This window comes from Lolium rigidum, chromosome 6 (genome assembly GCF_022539505.1).
Source record: "Lolium rigidum isolate FL_2022 chromosome 6, APGP_CSIRO_Lrig_0.1, whole genome shotgun sequence".
Taxonomy (NCBI): Eukaryota; Viridiplantae; Streptophyta; class Magnoliopsida; order Poales; family Poaceae; genus Lolium; species Lolium rigidum.
Genome location: NC_061513.1, coordinates 122,338,396 through 122,360,329, shown reverse-complemented (window position 1 = coordinate 122,360,329; position 21,934 = coordinate 122,338,396). Strand labels below are relative to the sequence as shown.

Here is a 21,934-nt window from a genome sequence, read left to right as displayed (position 1 = left end):
TAGAACCAAATACGCCTCTTACTAAGGCCTTGTTCGGTTGCAGAGGGTTAGATACACCTCGGATCTGAACCCTGCAGGGATTTGGGTGAACCCCAATCATCACCCTGATCCCACCTAACCCCTATCTCCATATTCCCTGTTAATCCATGCTCTTATTGCACATTCGGTTAATCCCCTCTTCCCACATGCAAAATCAGGGAACACACAGGGTAGGAAAAGCAAGCAGCAGTACACAAAGGAAAATCGAGCAGTAGCATGCGTTAACATAAAACGAAAGAGAGAGACGCTGGAGATTTGAAGCCGAGCTCCATGGTGGCATCGGTTTTGAGCAAGGGCGCCGAGACTAGGGGAGGACCTCTCCTCCAGTTGGTTCCGCAGCCTCCGACCTCTTCGTCCCCGAAGGCGCCGCCGACCTCTCCGCCCACGAAGGCGCTGCCGGCCGCCGACCTCTCCGCCCCCGAAGGCGCCACCGGTCGCCGCTGTTGTTGCCTCCCCCAATCACGAGAGGAGTGGGGGGGAGAAAGGCTTGCGTTTTTCTCGTACCGGCTCGGGGTCGACAGACGATTGTTTTTTCCCCGTGTAATGGACGAGTTTGGCGGGGTTTGGGTCGGGAACTCAGCCCAGGCGGGGCTAACCGAACACACCTAACGGGTTGACTGGGTTTAATCCCCGGACGGTTTTATCCCGGCCTATCCACGGGGGTTGGGCCGCGAACCCGGCGGGGTAGGGACTAACCGAACGAAGCCTAATAAGTGAGAGTCAGGGTTTGGTGGGGATAATCTCACACATATTCTAGTATCAAATAAGGTCTAAGGGATGTTTAATTCTAGTGTATTGGTTATATAAATCCTTAATTATCCCATTTTACTGTATTTTTCTCGATCTCAATACTACATCATCTTTATCTAATGGATTGAAGATTGGCAAGCTACTGACAATTTCTCCATTGCAGATTATCTCGTTGGAGATTAGTGAGACTGTGTACATGCCTAATCTATTCCGTAGAAGTTTCTTTCTCCAAGAGGAACTGCAGACTGCAGCAACCCGCACACCCCGCCGGCCCCAAGTCTCCCAGATCCCGTGCACCTCTGACCGGAGATCTCACCGATCCATCCTACCTCGGCGGCCATGGCCGTGCCGTCTCTCGCTCCGCACCCCCTTCGCCCCGACCCAGCGGTGCCGCCCGACGCATCCGCCGACTGCCCTCCCTCCCTCGACTTCGGCGACCCCGCATCCCTCGCCACCCTCCGCGGCCTCACCGACGCCGGCGCCGCCACCCGCCTTCTCCACGAGTGCGTCGCCTACCAGCGCGCCCTCGACGCCCGCCTCGACGCGCTCCTCGCCCGCCGCCCCGACCTCGACCGCGCCGCCGCGTCCCTGCTCCGCTCCGCCCCGCCGCTCCTCTCGCTCGCCGCGTCCGACGCCTCCGCCCTCAGGGACTCCTCCTCCTCCACCGCGGCGCTAGCCGACGCGCTCTCCTCCCGCGTGCGCCACCTCGACGCGGCGCACTCGCGCGCCGAGTCCGCGCTGGCGCGCGCCGAGGCGGCGCTCGACCGCTCCCGCGCGCTCGACGCCGCGCGCCGGGCCCTGGCAGCCGACGACCTCACAGCCGCAGCCAGCGCGGCGCACGAGTTCCTGGCCATCGACTCGCGCTTCCCCACCGACGACGACCTCCGCCGCGACCTGCTAGACATCAAGCGCCGGGTCGAGGGGCTCGCGCGTCGGAGGCTCTCTGCCGCGGTCGACGCCCAGGACCACCCCGCCGTGCTGCGCCTCGTGCGCCTCTTCCCGCTCCTCGCTCTCGCGGACGAGGGTCTCCAGGTCTACGTTGCCTACCTCAAGAATGTCGTCGCCCTCCGCGCGCGTGCAGACTTCGAGCACCTCGCAGAGCTCATCTCTGCAACAACCCAGCAGCCTACCCCGGAGCGCCCGGATTTCGTCGGCTGCCTCACCCGTCTCTTCAAGGATATCGTGCTTGCCGTCGAAGAGAATGATGCGGTGCTTCGTGAGCTACGAGGTGAAGATGCTGTCGCCTATGCCATAATTGAGCTGCAGGAGGAATGCGACACAAGGGGCACCCAGATCCTTCGTCGCTATGCTGAGTACCGGAAGCTTGCTCGCCTTTCCTCGGATATAAACTCCTACACCAAGAACCTTCTCTCTGTGGTGGGTTCTGTGGCCAACGCTGCAGGTGGCAACGAAGGGCCTGACCCCAGGGAGGTTGAGCATTATCTTGAGGAGATTCTTGCATTGACACAGCTTGGTGAAGACTACACTGAGTTTATGGTTAACAAGATCCGTGGACTGAGAGATGTCAAGCCTGAACTCGGTCCGCAAGCAATGAAGGCCTTCCGTACTGGTAGCTTCAGTAAGATGGAGAAGGATTTGACCGGGTTTTATGTAATCTTGGAGGAGTTCTTCATGGTAGAAAACATAAGGAAGGCCATCCGGATTGACGAGCCAGTGCCTGATGGTCTCACAACCTCAATGGTGGATGATGTATTTTTTCTACTGCAGAGTTGCTGCCGGCGGGCAGCATCCACTGCAAGCATAAATTCGCTACTTGCTGTGCTTGGTGGGGCAACAAGCCTACTAAGCAATGAGTACCAGGAGGCACTACAGTGGAGAATGAGGGAGCCAAACCTGGGTGCAAAGCTCTTCCTAGGTGGTGTTGGTGTTCACAAGACTGGGGAGGAGATTGCAACTGCACTGAACAACATGGATGTGAGCTCTGAGTATGTGCTGAAGCTCCGCCATGAGATTGAAGAGCTCTGTCAAGAGGTGAGTTCATTTTTGTCTCCTTCTATCTGTTTGTGTATGTTAACACTGGGCACACATCTGGTGGTTAAGATCAGTTGGTAGGTATAGTTGTGCTGTGTGTTCTGAATTGCAATTTTTTAAAAGTAAAACCACAATGTGGTCACGTTCTCTAGAAAATAGTTGGTACTTTGTAGTATCATCGTGTCATGAATGACAAACTATTTCAAATATCAAGGGCACCATGCACCTTCTTTGAACTGCAAGCTTCTCAATTAGCTCCATGTCTCCAATTAGTTACTGTGTTACTAAATCAGTAAATTGTTAGGCACTTCTCATATGTATGTTGTTGTAAACTTGTTTACTCAACAATGATTGAAGTTGCCTGCCAATGGCTATGATAACGTGATTGCTGGCATTCAGCCTCATATATTTTATAGAAGAAGTAACTATGGATTCACACTAACTTTTTATATTGTTCCTAATACACTTATTGCCAGATAATAAGGGTCATTTTCTCACCCATTCACTTTATTCCACATACTTGATCAAAATGCCAAAGAAACTGAATAGTTCACTAATATCCATATATCACACTTAAATATTAAAAATGACAAATTTGGTACTCCTTCCGTCCAAAAATAAGTGTCTCAACTTTTTCTAGATACGGATGTATCTACAACTAAGATGTGTCTAGATACATCTGTATGTAGACAAAACTAAGACACTTATTTTTGGACAGAGGTAGTAGTTTTAGATATGTTAAGTATCTCTGAGGACCTTTCTATATACTTCAGAGTTTCATTAGTCTCAGTGCAATCCAGTGCTATGAGTTTATGGTTACAATCGATATATGAACAATTTGATGTAGTTACTTTTAATTATTTAACCACTAAACTGTATGTAGTAAAAGTCAAATCAAGATAGCCTCTACCAAGTGGTGGATGACATAACATTACAGTTATCAAGCACCCTTACAAAACACCACTCTTAACAGTCACCAAGCAATGTGGGATTCTAGTAAAAAGAAGATGAAACGTAGCTATTTCAGATGTCCAACAGTTACGAAGTACTCCCTCCGGTCGTTATTAATCGACGCGGGGTACAACTTAAACCAGTGGTATTCTTACGTATATTTGGCGTTGATTAAATGAGACCAGAGGAGTAACTACCAACAGAAGGTAACAGGTTGAGTCCCAGTATGTTATGACACCTTGCCCTCCCAGGATACCTATCCCTTGTGTTTGGCTTTTTAAGCCCCCCTAGCTGTAACGTGGGAGCAGGCAATAAGAAAACTGTATGATATCCTGATGTAGTCTAATTCTCTGAATTCCCAACCTTTGCCTCCGTTGGCCACAGCGCCTTCCTGTCACCAGCAGCCTCAGCCTCCGTTGAGTTTACCCATACAACCTGTGAAGTAAAGGACACATCAATAGTATTTATATACTCCCTCTGTTCACTATTATAATATGTTTTAGATATTTCAATCAATGTGGACTCGATACGGACTGAAATGAGTGAACCTACACACTGAAACGTGTCTAGATACATGCATTTTCGAGAAAACCTAAAACATCTTATAATAGTGAATGGAGCGAGTAATATATGGCTAAAGAAATGAATGGCCAATGTACCTATCTATCTACAGTTCTGTATTAATCTCCCAAGTTACAAGTAGAACATATTAGGGGCATGTATTCACCTTGAAATTAAAGGATGGAGTAACTGACTTCAAATTATATGGCTCTTATGGGCTGTTCCTAAATTATCTTATGTAAACAGCTAGTGGTTTGCTTGAGCTATGATAATTTAACTTTAATGTGGTATTCTAGTCATAGTCATATGCCTGACTACGGAACTTCTTTGCGTCTTTTCATCAGATTTTTCATGCTCCTGCTGACCGGGAGAAGATCAAGTCCTGTTTATCAGAGCTAGGCGAGATCAATGCTTCCTTCAAGAAGATCCTTTATTCTGGACTGGAGCATTTAGTGGCGTCTGTCGCCCCCCGCATTCGTCATGTCCTTGACATTGTTACCACTGTTAGCTATGAGCTTGATGATGCCGAATATGGGGAAAATGAGGTGAATGACCCATGGGTGCAGAAGCTTCTCCTTGCAGTTGACACTAATGTTGCATGGCTCCAGCCAATGATGACATCGAACAACTATGATTCTTTTGTTCACTTGATCATCGACTTCATTGTCAAGAGGCTTGAGGTGATCATGATGCAGAAAAGGTTCAGCCAGCTGGGTGGCCTGCAGCTTGACAAGGACGTTCGTTCCCTAATTAATCATTTCTCAGAGATGTCACAGAGACCAGTCCGCGACAAGTTCTCAAGGCTGTCCCAGATGTCAACCATTTTGAACTTTGAGCGTGTATCCGAGATACTGGATTTCTGGGGTGATAATGCGGGGCATCTGACATGGCTGTTGACGCCTGCAGAGGTGAGGAGGGTCTTAGGCCTCAGGATTGACTTCAGACCTGAAGCGATTTCTGCTTTGAGACTTTAACTTGTTGCACTAAATAATTCTTTATACGTGATATATATCGTGAAAATGTTCTCCTGTTTCGTGACCTATGTATGTGATATATATTGTGATATATCATGGACAACTGTGGATGTGTTTTTTGGGCTGCGGTGACATATCGCTGTATGATGTTTTGTTTCACAATATATCATGGACTTGTTCTGGGGATGATTTTTTTTTTTTGCTGTATGATGATTTATTTATTTTTTAAACGAGAACAAAAGCTTTGTATTTTCAATTTATTGAGATAGGAGTTTACAAGAAAGTAAAACGACCAAAAGTACAATATGCACTACTCATGCACTTCGCGCCTGATAAAACCCAGAGTTTGACTCTTATCTTTTCTAGGATGGCCAGTGGTGCAGGGTTGGCACTTGGCAGTGTGTGCCAAGGACGTAGTTCACTGTCACGTGCTTGCCCTTGCCCCAGTACGGCATCCTGTTAGCAAGCCACTTTCTTTTCTAGGATGGCCAGTGGTGTAGGGTTGGCAGTGTGTGCAAGGACGTAGTTCACTGTCATATGCTTGCGCTTGCCCCAATACGGCATCCTCTTACCAAGCCACTTTCCGTACAAAGCCACTTTCCGTACAAGAGCAACTCCAATAGTATAGTCAATTATTGGCTAGAAACAAGAGCAACTCTAATAGCATAGCCAATTGTTGGCTAGAAACAAGATACCATATCATCTACAACTAATATGTAGCCAACAAGTAAAATAATTGACTATAAAAATGTACTCCCTCTAGTTCATATAATTGTCTCTAATATAAATTAATGACTCTAATATAAATGTATCTAGACACATTTTAGTTGTAAATACATCCATATTGAAATCAATTAATATGAATCGGACGAAGCACTATACTTTCTTAATGAATGACCCACCCTTTATTGACACAATTTGCTTATGAGCACATGCTGAAGCTAGTTTTTGCATAAAAGCCTACTTACATTCTCTATCCTCTTCTCTCTCCTCCAACTAGATAAAAATATTTTATTTTAAGCACTACTTTCTTAATGAATGACCCACCCTTTATTGACACAATTTGCTTATGAGCACATGCTGAAGCTAGTTCTTGCATAAAAGCCTACTTACATTCTCTATCCTCTTCTCTCTCCTCCAACTAGATAAAAATATTTTATTTTAATCTTTATAGTCAGCTGAGTAAGACTAACTTATTGTACTTGCTCTAAATCCGCAAAAAACATTATCTAGTTTAGACTAGACTAATTTATTAAAATAGTTATTAAAACTAATATAGCCAATCTTAACTACGAAGCAGGGTGGATCAACTAGACTAATTTATTAAATAAAGTTATAACTAATCTAACCAATTTTAACTACGAAGCAGGGCTGAATTGGGTGCCGTTTTGCATCCCTAGTCCCCACTCATGAGAGACGTGCATCAATGTCCTGAAAGATGTGATTTAATCCGCTTATCAACAACACGACACCAACTATGCAGACTCTCACCTGCCAATTTGATGTACAGCTGAGACGCTTTCTAAACTTCTTTCTTTGCACAGGACATAGATCACGAATACAAGATAATGTTTATAATATTGACATAAACAGGCAAGGGCTAGATAATTCTTCCACCAAAGATTTACATTCCCTTCAAACCTGAAGTACATCACTGCAATACAATGTACACTGTTCATAACCTCCAAACAATAATCAAAATTTTCATAATGGTAGTAAACAAGTAAACTTCTAATGCATTAGTTATGGAGGCCGAGGTGCATGGAGTATGGTTGTACAGCCTCAACATTTAAGCAAACTGGCGTAAAATATGCAATCCAGCTTTCTTGATCACACCTGGTGGAAGAATGTGCCTCATTGCAAATAAATTTGCTGTTCCCCTGGCACCAAATATAGCAGTGTAAATATAAAATAATGATGAAACAGACAAGACCAACCTATACTATTTGAGTATGTACCCAAACCATCCATTGATTTGGCTACAAATTTCCAGTATTCAAATCTCTGTGTTGGCTAAAATAAGGTATTGTAAACTGCCAAATTTTGAAGTACATGTTGCAACGTTGAAGTGGAAAAGTACAGGTATAACCATTGTAATTTTCAAGATAATTATTATCTCCAAGCTACAAAAAAGAAGTATTTAGAACTGACCCACACAAAGTAGTTCTCTTGTACCCACCCTCTGGAAAATTGGCTTAAGCTTTGAATGTTGCGCTCCCAGCTGGTGGAACAGCAACAACTTTTCCTACGGCAATTGTTTTACCTGCGACCAATTCAACATGTAAGGTTGCTTGGCAGAGTCCGAGAAACATCAAGAACAAGTCAAACAGGGAAAACAGTAATATCATTACTTCATTAGATTCAACCAAATTACTTGGCACTTTCAAAAGATAAGTATACAACACCTGCTACAGCTTTTGCTAAGTTGAATCTGACAAAAGAAACATAGCATTTGATGACTGCTTGTGCATTTTGCATCTCAGCTTTAGCAAGTCAACCTATAGTTTGACATTCCATTATGGTTAAAATATGTGGCTTGGAATCTATCCGCATTTGTGTTATCTTACAGTTACGTACTTTATCATAGAATAACAAAACTAACCTAACAAAGGAGATTGTAATTAGATAAAAAAAATACTGAATGAAATAAGAAAACATTTTGTCAGGCGTTATGTAACATTGCTATTTAATACACCACACGTGTTTGTTTCGAGTGGGCTCTATTAGATCCCTGATATCAGATAACAGGTCAGTAGAAGGCCCATTGCACTACCATCCAGGCCCAGTCGAAACACCGAAAAACTCGTCACGGAAGAAGCGGTATCAGATATTCCTGGTCATTTCTAGGTTAGAAACACAGCACAGCATCAGTCTTCTGTCCATCTGGGACGGTGACTTTCATGGGCATCACCATGTCATGCGCTTGAAGTTCAAGTGTCTACCCTATTGAACAACTCATGGACATAGCATTTCATACAAAAGTGAATCTTCTCCTTTGCATGTGACCATCTACCACTCTCAAGATGGCATACTACCTTTTGCACATTAAAGTTTGAAGGAAAAAGGATACAAGCAAACGAGAAAGTCAAGTATGCATCAGCAATCAAGTCATCCAAGAGAAAACCATGGAAGCCAAGGAAAAAAAAGCTCCTTCATACAAGTGTGGAGCATTGAGACAGATAAAGAGAAGCCGCCCCCAGCTCTGGGCTATGAAGCTCCGGATAGTTCGAGCCTGAGTATCCCAGCGAGCCCAGGCCAAGACAGTTCGGACCAAGAAGCCCAGAAACTTTGCCACGGAGCAAGTGTGTTGAATTCGGTTTCAACTACAGGTTGTTGATTTGAGTCAGATTCCCAAAGGATTCGGGTTGTGTTTTTTAGTTTACTTCGTTATTAATCCTTAAATCCGTGAAGATCAGGAGCCCCTATCGTATCAACTTCATACGGAGTACCTTCCATTGTCAAGATTAGTTTTTTTTTTTAAAAATTGTTATATAATAATGTGATGCTCCTACATCTTGAAACTTTTGGGTTCTGAAACCTCTAGCTAGAGGTAACACCCTAAGGGGAGGAAGCACTGGATATTTCCACTTTATTACATGCACAATACATAACTTAAACCATCTGTATTCAGCACAAGACAAAATAAGACAACTAAATAAGTGTGTACTTGCCTTCTGTCCGGAGTGTAAATCTTCCAAGCTGAGGAGAGTCAGAGAAGTTCTCGATACAAATCAAGTTACTGACCTGATGCAGAACCATGATGATTAGAAAATATAAAATGCTTACATTTTGACACAGGTATGGTTTTATGGGATAACCTGTACACGGCAAACAACAACAGCTCCATTCTTCACAAAAAGTGGTTTCCTCTTTGGCTTTTTCTTCTTTGGGTCACTTTCTTTCTTCCTTTTCAGATCAATTTCCTCTATGAGATCTACAATCTCACACTCCTCGACTACAGAATGGATATGCAGCACTGCCTTGTAGCCAGCAGTGAAGATTGCCTATTGCAGCAAGAACATAGTATAAAATCTCACACTCCTCGACTACGCATATACATAGCCACCAGAAGACTAAATGACAATATTCTTTATATCTTTTCAAACCATTCAGATAATGGAAAAGGGGAACATACAGTAATATCATGAAGTAAGATCATATAAAATTGAAGGTTTTAACAGCAGTATGGTATGCTTTGTATGATTCTAACCTAAAGTTTGTTTGACCACTGACAGCACTAAAAACCAAAAACCTCCAGGCCAGTCAGAAATGAACAGCCAACCTCTAGGAAGCAGCATGGATCACAGATATTGAACACAGCAAACTAAATATTGCCAAGTAAAAGAGCAAAACACAATCTTTATCTGGTAACCCCATATTGACTAGTGGGAACTTACATTGTCAAGCAACTCTAGTATCTGCAGTTGAGCATTAAATTCAGTTACAGCACCAACAGGATTTCCTGCAAGAACACGAATAAGTATTGACAACCATGCAATATCCCACAGGTCAGTTAACAAAAAAGCTCAAGTGCTCCAAAGGGCAAAATTAAGTCATGTTTATGGAAAGAGTCAAGGTTCTAACAAAAATACCTAGTCAGGAGTAACTAATTGTAACAGGATACTAGGATAGGCATTGGCACTGTGCAAAACAGTAACAGGAGAATATACAAGACTCCCAAGGAACATGAAATGGATACATGGATAATATAAATATAGGGCACGCTTCACTTGTTTGGCATTTCCATGATTTGTCGACAAATTAAGATTGGCGCATCCACGAGTTCTGCAACTGTAGTTTACCACGCTTTGGTGAATCATGCTAATACATTTGGGTTGACTATTGTGTAATTGGGAATTCCACATTATCTATTTTCTTAGTCAAGTTAGAAAGGAAATTTACTCTGTGTTCCAGAACACGTGAAACAAAAGGTGAAAGGACAAACGTTCTATAACATACTCCATCTATATTAATTTGATTTACATAGCGAGTAATGTATTTTTTCATTCTTTTTCTCACAGCAAAAATATGAATAAGAACGCAACAACAGAGAACTCAGCCTATAGGGAATACATTCTCCTGTTTCAGTGGGAGACACGTGAAGTATATGTATCATGGATGGAAAGATGCATGAAGTAGCAGGGTTCAGGAGTTCGAGAAAGCTCTCTTGCAACTTGAGATATGGTAGACATGCATCTAATGAGATTTTCCACTGCCTGATAATATTAAACCAAGAGTTCCCCATGCCAAAAAAAAAAGTGCAGTAACAGAAACTAGTAATTATCAAACAAGGCAGACTTCATCCAAGGGAAAGCATCAAAGATAATCTTGCCAATCTGCTTGAAAGTTCAAAAAAAAAAACTTACCAACATTTGATAGAACAAAACCAGCAGCAATGTCTTCTTCTTCAATTCCCGACAATTTGACACGGACGTTCTCACCAGGTGCAGCACTTCTAACCTTGTCTTCATCACAGTATATGCTAATGACTTTCACATTTGCCTTTAGTAAAAGAGCAAGCGAATAAAGATCAGATACCCCAACTCTTGAAGAACATTTAAGAGGTGCTTGCCATCAAAATAAATCATCCAAAAAACTGATACCTTATTTGGCATAACCACCAGATTATCACCCTCTGAGATAGTCCCAGACTCAATTTTTCCCATTACGACAGTGCCCATATCTTTATATTTATCCATGATTGGCATCCTGCATATGTACACCTTGATTGTTAACATTATTCAACATAATTATCAAGCAAAATATGCAATGTTAGCCGAAAGGGATTACAGTCACTTAATATGACAAGAAGATTATGGAGAAGTCCCACGCAATAAGGATTCTTCATGCACCAATAAATGGATTTACTTCATAAATTTAGATCACCTTACGACGAGGGACAGTAGTGAAAATAAAACAGAAGTAAAACCCAGTACTAGCTTCTACACACTTCTACTATATTATAGGTAATTTGGTCCTTTAGTCATGTGTGTTGTAGTTTCTAGAGTGTTCTACTGTGAGTTGTAACCATGTTGTTTGTGTTTGCTTTCCTAGTTTAAAGTAGTATTCTCTAGAACCTTCTAACTATAAGTAGAGCTAAGTAGTGGAGGCTCATGTGGCCTATAAATAGAGGTCCTCACCTATAGCTATGGAACAGACTATGTACCCTTTACCTATCAATAAAAAAACTTCGTGTTCTTGTTTTAGATCTTGGATTGGATCTTGTGTGTTAAAGAGTTTTGGACTGAACTCGTGACAGCCCCCACCCCTAGAGCGATATCCAGCGCAGCACATTGAAGTGGTTCCTTCAACGTTTGTGTTGTCCATATTGTAGCAGCAAGGTGGAGTTGTTCCTCCACAACCTTGTGCTGCCTCAGACCCAACATTCAATTACCAGTTACCAGCGTAGGGCTGGTATAGTAGTTAACCCAGTCTTTCATGTACAAGTTATCATTATAGTGCTGATATACTTTTTTACCCAGCTGTTACACTATTGACACATTGTTAGTTATCATTGTAGCGCTGATGTAGTTATCCAGTTGTTCAAGTAACAATTAGTAGGCTTCTAGTAGCTTGACAGAACCAATGAAAAAAGCTTGTTGTGAAATGCAGTGCTTCACATTCACTCGGGCAGTGAGCTGTTTGCATACAGCCGGCTATACATAGCATGGTAGCACTATTAGTCAAAACACCATATGCAGCGGCTGCTGGACCATGCATCGCCCCTTAGTTTTTTTAAAAAAACTACCCCTTAGCTTTTGGGATGTAAGGGCATGATCTCGTATTTCTATGGGTATAATATAAATGGTCTTGGCTCACGAACCAACGCTGCAGGAAGCCATCCAGCAGCACGCAGGTCATTCGGACGGAAGGACAGGTATAGACAGTTCGTAAGTTATATTTCCCAATAAGCAGTACAGTCATACCTTACTGGACCTTTGGGATCTCGTAAAGGAACTTCGATGCAGTCCATAATTTCAAATAGACATGGGCCATCCCACCATTTACAGGTACTTTTATCCATTCGGGTCTTCATATTAGCTCCCAGAAGACCAGATATTGGCAAAAATTGGACATCTGTAAAAGATGCAAGAAAATAGTAGGTTAAACATTTGCCGCACATCATGACATTTTTTGTTAATGCAATAATGCTGATCGGTACAAAGTACATTTGATGTTTCAATTTGGAAGTGATTAAAAATGAAGATAAAGTGTCTTAGGCATCAAATTTCAGTAATCAGACAAAAAAAAGTACCAAAATTCATTTGACATACAGCCTCTACTATAGATATGTTCCAAAATTAAAATGAACGGACCACCATCACCGATCGATTACCTTTCTTAACATTGTACCCTGATGATTTAAGGAAAGGAGTCATTTTGCCTTCTATTTCATCATATCTGAAAATAAAAAGAATAATCTCATCACCAAGCCTATATACCTGGCGGACACCAAAAGGAACATATACCTGGCATGATATTTTTTCCATAACTATTTAAAGTATTAATACTTAGAATATTTGTTACCAACAATTATACCTTTCTTTAGACCATCCAACAGTAGGGTCGTCCATCTTATTTATGACCACAATCAACTTAGAAACACCTAAAGTTTTTGCCAGCAGCACATGTTCACGAGTCTGTCCTCCTCTTTCATACCCAGTTTCAAATTCACCTTTTCGAGCAGATATCACCTGATGAGAGCAAAAAATGTCAGTTATCTCAAGCTCGAATGACAGCAAATAAGTCTCTAATTTAGTTTCGACTTGCTTACCAGAACACCAATATCAGCTTGAGATGCACCACTTATCATGTTCGGAACATAACTTTTGTGGCCCTATATCGGCAATAAATGTGAGTTCAGCAAATATATAAACAAGAAACATACAGGAAAACATCAAAGTGATAGATAAACAATCGCTGACAATTAGAAGTAACTTATTACAGCATGAGAGCTGCATGTATTGCGCTAGGGTGTGCATAATGAACTGATATACGCAAAATAGTAACCTGAATTCTAAAAACATGAAAATGCAGATATGTAGACAGGAACATTGTTTCTGTAATGATGCAGACAGCAATAACACATGCAGTTGAATGACAAGAATCCACATAGAATAATTCCATAGGAGTACGCACTAATGTGCAATCGATTTCAACTGATTCAAGAAAGAACAAAAAAAACTCATCATAGTGGATTTTCCATACGCTAGAAATGTAGATCAAAATGAGTGAACTGTACACTTTAAATTACGAAGTTTTGCTACAAATACATCCTATGACACCGAGACCGTCCTGTATCCAGGTTAATTGTTCCATGAAGCAACACAAAGATAAACTCATAGTTTAATGAACTCAAAGTAATAAGCTATGAGCCCGCTTACCATAATACATGCAAACAAGTACTCCCTCCGATCCTAAAAAAATGTCGGGAGGCTAATACAAATCACATTTTACAGTTAAGCCCTTCCAAATTCACAGAATGAAACACATTGCGATTCCTCATCTAGCGATCGATCGGGACGCCTGTACTCCACGGTGCTTCCCCTTCTCGCCCGTGCACATCGCAATCTGGAGGCCGGCGTCCCGATCTATCTCTCCCTCGATCTCTCCCTCAATCTGCTCCACACCGTTCGCTCCCTCGATCTGGAGGCCGGCATCGAGAACCTCCGCCCCGCCGGCGCTGGTACTCGACGTCTGGAGCTGGGAGCTCCTGTCCAGCCGCAGGTCAAATCCCCAACCGCCGCCATGGAGCCTCCCGTCGACCTGGGCTTCCCGGTGCCCCCCGCCTCTCTCCCTGCCTCGATCCTCAGCCGTGGCCGACAACCCAGGCAGCTGCAGCAGCCATCGCTGGAAAAGGAGGGCCACCTCTACGGTGTCTCTGGAGTGTGGACCTCGCCACGGTAAGACAAGGAGGAGATGGTGGTCGCCTTAATGGAGCTGCTGCTGCCAGCGACCTTCGCGAGCACCTCCCCGAGCTGCGGCGGCCGGCGACATCCCCAACCTCCTGATGACGGCAACGACTCCCTTCCACTACGGCCGGCCAACTCCCCCACTTACAGCTGAGCGGTGTGCGGTGATGCCGCTCTCATCCTCCTAGATGTGTTCCTTGGAAAATCTGTTCCTTTTTTGTCACGGTGGATGCGGGGGGCGGGTGCGCTGACGAGTCTGACGAGACGAGAGACAGAGACATGGAGTGCGGGCCGATTCAATAACAAACTCGAGGTTGTTTTTGCATAATGACTGCTTCAGACACTTATTTAGGATCGGAGGGAGTAGCTCATATGAAAGAGAAAAAAGTTACCGGTGCATCTAAAATAGTGAATCTTGTCGTTTCAGTCTCAAAGTGAGCTCTCCCAACTTCAACAGTCTTCCCCTGAAGTAGATTAAAAATAGCACACATGTCCACAATCATGACAAGTAAAGCAAGCTGAATTCGGACGTAATTTAGAGCACATGCTATCAACAAAAAACATAAATTTAAATAAACTCCAAATGGAAGTATTTAACATGCTTAGGCTGAGCTAACTGGAAAAGCTGCAAAAGGTATCCTGATGAAAATTTTCAACAGAGGTCTTTGTGGACTAAACATAATGCAGCCACCAGCAGCCTTTTTTAAAAATAATCTATAAGGATGGGTGCAACAATTTCACGGAAATATACCTTTGCCCGTTCTTCCTCATTTGTGTCCATAATGTACGCCATGTACCTGTGAAACAAAGACAGTTGAGACCTCAGCCTCATGCAACAGAGGGCCTGCAAATGCCCAGTGTAAACCAGGACTTATTTTCTTTAAGTTCCTTGAAATTATTTAAGTTAGTAACTCCACCAAATGCACCAAAGTATAATCAAACTATGTACCAAAAGGTTCCCAACATGCCGTAAGGACAAACTTACAACTTCAAACCGCAAAGCATAAAGAGAAAACTGAAGTGGACAAATCATGTCCTAACAATAACAATGAAATTTTCATGCTTTAAAGTGGAATTTTCCTAACAAAGACAATGGATTGATTGGCATTACCAGAAACAAAGTTACTGGGTATTAGCAGTATCGTTCATGCATAAGCTTATTTTCAATCATATAACTTCAGTTCTCATTTTTCACAAAGTTCTGCTCAGGAAAGAACTTAGCCAAGTGACATACACTGATACACAACACTCTCTACTACAAAAAAAAACTGATACTTGCCTTCTTTAGTTGATGTGAATAAAATAAAATGTAATAAACAAGCAAGGAAATTCCATTGTTAAATTTGAGAAGACAGGGAAAATTATATGAATGATAGTTCAAGCCTTCAAGGCTACACAATATTGGACAAAGTATGATTGAACACAGGCTAACATAAATGAGAAAAACATAATGCAATGAGCATGGTGCAACTCTGAGTAGGAAACTTTTTCTTGTTACAGATATACAATTACATAACATGCTGCTTCAACTTTAACATATATATCATGAACTACCTAATTAACAAGGTCACAACTCATGCGGTTCAACGAAGGTATTATCAGGATGTCAATGCCAGCATGCTTGCAAAGGCTCCCATTCAAAAATCAAAGACAAATGTATCATATAGTTCTGTGGTAGATATCATATCACATCTTCACTAAGACTTATTCCACAATTTGCACAAATAGGCAAGATCTTGAGTTATTTTGATCAAATATAATGGCAAAAGGGGAAATGATAGTCAGCTGGTGGAACTAAGCAGATAATATCCTGAATATCTTCTTTTTGAAACGATAGGATGAGTACAACTATTCTCAGATTTTCTGAGAAGTAGCCTTAGTAACAAAAATGAAGTGGTAAAAAATCATCTTCGGTGAGCTGTGCCTTATGTGACTAAACGGAATAAGCATATGGACTGTGCAGCACAAACAATACCACGGACCTATGATACATCATTAAAGCAAGACCTTACCAGCTCTCACGGCTTTTATCCTTTGCTTCTTTTTCATATTTTTGGATGGTCCGGTCATCTACTTGACCACTTAAGAACAATATCTGACCTCCAGCAGTTGACTTCCCAGCATCTGGAACCACAGAAAAATTAGACGAGATAGGCAAGGACATTTAAACTATAGTAAAAATCTGCGTTAAGGAGGGTGTTTGCATGTCAATACAATAGTAGGTTAGTAACAGATGACTGAAGGAACATAGAAGTGATTTAACACTTTCCTGTAGTCCTCTACAAGGAGAAAATATATTAAAGAGAAGAATGGGAGACCATATCAAACATATGCATGTTAATAGTAGGTTAGTAACAAGGTCAACATAAATTTGCTTCTTGAGATCTTTAATCCTTTTGGAGCCAATTCAAACATTTGATGGGAGGTTAATGATGTGGCACAAGCTTTTGGGGTAAGTTGCAAGGTCAGCATATCCACAGAAGTTCTGAAGAAAAGATCCCCACTAGACCTTAGGAAACTGATGCAGGGAACAAGGCAAACAGGAACAGCATTATGTTAGACCAGACCAAGCAACTATTGCTGTCCCAGGGAAGGCAAACACACATGGAGGTTACCCTTGTGGCAGAGCCATCTTCTCTGAACTGTCAACTGACGCGGTACAAATGTATCATCCATAGTTCGGATCATGGCAGGTACCATGGTTCAAGTTACGATGGCATCAAGCTGCTGTTACAACGGAATCAGAACATGTACCAGCTGTTCATCATCACCTAAAAATGTTGTTGTAGCTGAGCTGATCAAGATATGACACCAGCATTATGCCTTATTGTCATGTAATCTTGTGGACAACAACTCTAGCAGCAGGTGCAGTGTGTGTGCAGCAGTACGATAGGCATGGAGCATTGTAACCCAGATGGTCTATTGGTGCGCAGCGAAAATGTGCACGAGAAGTCTAGCAATGAGGTTGAGTGGTTGACACTAGTTCATTACAGGGTCAAGCAAGGAGTTGTCAACAGCTCATTATGGAATAAATGAGTTGTCATGTGCAAGACGAGTCCTGGGATTATAAGTTTATTCGAATTTTCTGTTGACTTCGGTGTCCAGTAATTGTTTGGCCAAACTAGAGTTCAGAGATAAAAAGGAGCTAAAGAAAGTCAAGCCAGAATCTAGGATCTTGATTAGTACCGGAAGATATATTTTGATTCAATATTCTAGATAAGGTGTAGCATCCTAAGATGCCCTGAGATGTTATTGCTCAGGAAAGAAATCTCTCCCTCGCGTTCTCTCATCAAACTACATGTCTATACCTCTACTCTAGAAACGCTAGTTTTCTTCAAGCCATGGCATCTGGCCTTCCTCTGACCGGTAGATATCCTGTTGGGGACCAAGGTTCACAATAATGCTACCCAAACACGGAGGCCCAGTCAATGGCCTCTTTACATTCCTGCTAGATGAAAGGATGGCAAAATTAAAGGAACACTTACCGACATGGCCAATAAACACAACATTCAAGTGCCGTTTTCTATTTCGCTCCTCTGCTTCCGTTTGAACACTGTCCTGTGGGGCATCTGAACAACATAAAAGATTATTTTAGGCAAGGTACAAGAGGATTTAAAGATGCAGTAACAAATATCCATTTACTCGCAGTCACACAGAAGGTATAATCAACAAAGAACTATCATGCCTAAAACTACTGTCGTAGCACAGTCAAAAATGGCTAAGGTGGTCCAGTTGAAGGTAACGACATTTTTTATGCACAGCATGTTTGAATTCTTCGCTTTCCCTCAAGCAAGTTGATGACATCAATTGCCAAGGCCTATTCCACTCGAACTGAGTCTAAAATTAGAGCAAAGAGCACTCATGAAAACATGAGCAAAAACTAGTCACACGTAAACTAGCTGAAAACCAGAAAAATAGCTTCCATACATACCACTTGGCTGCAGCTCCAGTGACTGGAGATTTGATTCGATTTCCTTGATATCTGAGAGTAGAAGATAACGAATTAGACAGCATCCAAGTTAAACAGAGGCGCGCAATCTGCGATGGCAGTAGCCCGTAGATCCGCACCGAGCGAGCTCAGATCCAACGTTCGGAGCCAGCAACTACACAGCGGCGCAGAATAAAATCGGGACAGGGACGGGGTATACCTTCGGCAGGAGGAGCTAGCAGTGCCGCTTCTCGGGCATCTTCTTCGGCAGCCGCGGCCGCGGCGGCCGCGGGATGGGAGTGGGACCCCGCTGGCGGCTCCTCGAAGTCATCGCGCGCAGCCCAGTCGTCCGCTGCGGCATCCGCATCGGAGGCGGTGGCGTGGGAGGGGATCGGCGGCGCCATCTCGCCGTCGTGCTCCATCTCTGACGAACAAGCGGAGGCGGTTGGTTTTTTTTTTTCTTCCTTGGCTTGCTAACGTGTTGCCGGTTTAGGGTTTTTGCGGAGGGGATCCCGGCACCTGCCGATGGAGAAGCCAATCCAGCGCGAGGCGGCGGAGATCCAGTGCAGGCAAAGCATACCTTGCCTTGACCCCTTGTATCCACCGTCCAATTCAATCCAACGGACAGCAGGGTTCCAACACAAAAACGACTTGGCTTCTTCCTCCGCGTGCAGCCAAACCGTCAAGGCGTGATTAACTGTATTACTTTTTCCAAGTGCTAATAAGTGCACGGTGGCCAGTTTGTCAAAACGAGCCCTCAATTTGTGTCCGTCCGATCGACTCTCAATGACGCGTCCAGTGTTCTAGTATCTACCGGTGAAGCCCCGAAATCAAGCGCCGCGCTCCGAATTCAAGCATTAGCAAGCTACCCCCAAATCCCTTGCCGCACCAGCCGCTTCCGTCTCTCTCCTCCGGTTTCCCGTGGACGTATCGGGTCTGGTGTTGCTCATCCCCACCCCATGAGGTTGAGCACTACCTCATCGCGGAAGAAGTCCCACGGATCTGGAGGTCTGGTGCTGGAGCGGTCCAAAACAGCAACCCTAGTGCTGGCCTGCTGGGGACCTATCCGACGACCCAAGCGACTCGTGTTACGTGTAGGTGAGCAACAATCAATCATTAATTTCCAACGCATTCAGTTTCCTTTCCATCTCTGTTAGCGACATACATAAGTGCTGCTCATGCCTTGCTTTTGTTTCGACCGGGGATAAATGAGGATACATCTGGATCACCCCGTCCACATGTTAGTGACTAGTTGAAACAGAGTCGTTGCTGCCCATGCCTGCTTTATTGTTTCAGTTGGCATCAATGTTAAACAACATAAACATCAGACGCTTGATGAAGTAATTTTCATAGCAAAGGATTTCCACTTCCATTGCATTTGGAACTGAACTGAAATAAAATTGTATTAGAGAATACGAGGAAGGTCACACAGGTACAGTTCATGGGGTAGTGGTTGACCATGATGAGGAGTTCCCTCGGCAGTCAGAGTGGCTCCGGTCCCACGAATTCTCAATGGGGATACTGAGGCCACTTTCAGAGTTCTGAGCGCATGAACTTGAAGGGCACTGGATGGTCTATGACTGCAATGGTGAATTACATGTACATTTTCGTCTATGCATATTATGCTTTGCTTTCACTTTGGTTTGATAATTTTTGTGGCAGTCTAAACTCAGTTTCATAACAGTAGGTTTTTTTCCCTACATGCAATGCTAATTGACGTGAACCTTTTTTTTTTTTGCCTAGTAGTAAAATTATGAAGGTGCATCCTTTACTTTAGCTTAAGATGATTTCTCCCAACTTCGGAAATTTGCTCCCTAAGGCCCCGCTTGGGGGGTCTTAGTCACCAACAGTTATAACCGGAGATAAAACGAACCTCGTTCGTTGTGTGATATTTTCCGCGGTAAAACCAAGAGCTAAGGAAAAATAAAGCATCCAACCAAGTAGATTTACTGGCCTCACGCGCAAAATACGGTTACCAGGACAAACGCTGGTATTATGCTAGAATCCGACCAAGGGGAAATACAACATGCCGAAGTTGGCTACCGAAATGAATTAAGATTGTTATAATGACATGCTTAAGTTATGTTTTTTAGTCTAGTCAGTTTCCTTTTTTTTGGGAGCAACATGCACATGTTGCTACTTTCGGTTAATTGAGTTGTATTTTCAACATGCCTAAGTTAGCTATCGAAATGAATTAAGTTGGTTTTACCATAACAAAGTTGATTTTCAGTATTTTGGTAAGTTGGTTTGGAAGTTAGACAAGTTTGTTTTTGTCTACACAATTAAGTTTGCGATTTGCCAAATGTATTTTAGGTTCATTAAGTAGACTAAGTTGCTTTGTCACCTTGGTTAGATTGCTTTCCACCATTTCAAACTAAGTTGATTACTTATAGTTGCATCTGTAGACTTTTTTCCTTGTTCTTTTCTTCACATTTTGTTGTTGTTTTGTACAAAACCATCTGAAGATTGACAGTTCCATTTTCTGTGCAGCTTGGTAGAATCGAGGGTCCCCCGCAAAACTTATTAAGCTAAACAAGCTTTTAGCTAAGCCTCAAATGTATTATATAGACTAAGTTCACTACACTTTTTATTTTAAGTTGCAGTATGATCCATTACTGTGTTCCCTAACTGATCAAAGTTGCCCATACACTTTAATTAAGTTTGCTTAGCTCTACTAGTTAAGTTTCTTATTGAAATATGTTCAGTTGCTGACTATCCATGGAGTATTTTTCGGAGGGGTAGTTTTTGAATGTTCTGTTATTAGTTTGTGTGTTTCCAGTCTGACCCAAGTTGTTTATTCAATTGTACTTAACTTACGTACTAGTGTACTACTACTCTTCAATTAAAGTTGCTCATAAACTTCAATTAAGTTTGGTTACCTTTACTACATAAGTTGCTTACTGAAAATGTGTTAAGTTGCTTACTGAAATGTATTAAGTTGTTGAACAACCCTGGAGTGTATTTTTTGGAGGGGATAGTTTTGTAGGTTCTATTATTATGTTGCATACCTTGTTATTGCAAAGTTATATACCGCATAGTGCTAAGTTAGATACCCCGCTATTGCTAAGTTGGATACCACCTATTACTATGTTGCATACCCCGGCATGGCTGCAATTAAAACACCACTAGCAACATGTTGCTTTTTATCCCGAGTTGCATCCATTTACCAACTAGGTTGTAACTAAAACAAAGCAAAATTGTATGCTGAAACAAGAAAACACCAGCCACATCTGCTTTGATCGAGGTGGAGTTTTAACTCGTGGTGGTGGCTTCCATAAATACAACAATTATTTTCTTTATACATGTGCTAAGCTGTATTTTTTCGGCGGTATTATTGTTCCATGTAGGAGGTAAGTTGTATTTTTTATACAATAAATTGTTTTCTCACACATTTCATTAGGCACGTTCGTAGATAGTAAATTGTTGCTTCACACTTGCGCTAAGTTGTATACCCTAGGGCTGATTTTTGGGTCGACGTGGAGTTGTACCTCGCGGCATCGGATTCCACGAAGACTGCAAATTATTGCTTCAAACATGTGTTAAGTTGTATTTTGAGGGCGCTTTTATTGTTGTCACACATGAGCTAAGTTGCATTTTGCAATGGTAAATTGTCCCCTACAAAATAATTGTACTACAAAATACAAAAAAATAATAATGTAAGCAACTCTTTGTACTAAGTTGCTTTTGCCGCAACACTAAGTTGATTTAAAAAAAAAAGTTTATCGAAACATATGTAAATGATATCTAGTTTCGAAGATCTTGGTGCGAGAGGACCAACGGCGAAAACGGATCACAATTCCGATATACGGTGTATGAGTTATGACTTT

At 42.5% G+C, this 21,934-nt stretch overlaps 2 protein-coding genes and 1 long non-coding RNA gene across 4 annotated transcripts; 2 read left to right on the top strand and 1 right to left on the bottom strand.

Moving 5' to 3' along the window:
• Positions 1–1,128: 1,128 nt before the first annotated feature.
• LOC124661072 (conserved oligomeric Golgi complex subunit 4-like) lies at positions 1,129–5,271 on the top strand. Its single transcript, XM_047198934.1, has 2 exons — positions 1,129–2,781; positions 4,638–5,271. Exons 1-2 carry the CDS (start codon positions 1,129–1,131, stop codon positions 5,265–5,267), a joined length of 2,283 nt encoding a protein of 760 aa, XP_047054890.1. The 3' UTR covers positions 5,268–5,271.
• A 1,544-nt stretch (positions 5,272–6,815) lies between these two features.
• On the bottom strand, positions 6,816–18,603 carry LOC124660919 (eukaryotic peptide chain release factor GTP-binding subunit ERF3A-like). Of its 2 annotated transcripts, none has more exons than XM_047198767.1 (17): positions 18,328–18,603; positions 18,111–18,161; positions 17,665–17,748; positions 16,192–16,303; positions 14,931–14,976; positions 14,572–14,643; positions 13,042–13,104; positions 12,807–12,961; positions 12,604–12,668; positions 12,194–12,344; positions 10,871–10,976; positions 10,634–10,769; positions 9,665–9,729; positions 9,086–9,271; positions 8,939–9,011; positions 7,419–7,530; positions 6,816–7,147 (listed from the first exon to the last, which is right to left on the bottom strand). In XM_047198767.1, the coding sequence occupies exons 1-16, from the start codon at positions 18,527–18,529 to the stop codon at positions 7,463–7,465; spliced, it is 1,635 nt and encodes a 544-aa protein (XP_047054723.1). In that variant the 5' UTR covers positions 18,530–18,603; the 3' UTR covers positions 6,816–7,147; positions 7,419–7,462. The 2 variants fall into 2 exon arrangements, with proteins under 2 accessions (XP_047054723.1, XP_047054722.1); XM_047198766.1 differs by having other exon boundaries at positions 7,447–7,530.
• A 300-nt stretch (positions 18,604–18,903) lies between these two features.
• Positions 18,904–20,976, top strand: LOC124666568. Its single transcript, XR_006990932.1, has 2 exons — positions 18,904–19,205; positions 20,598–20,976. It is a non-coding gene; the product is annotated as an uncharacterized LOC124666568 (long non-coding RNA).
• The last annotated feature ends 958 nt before the right edge of the window (positions 20,977–21,934 follow it).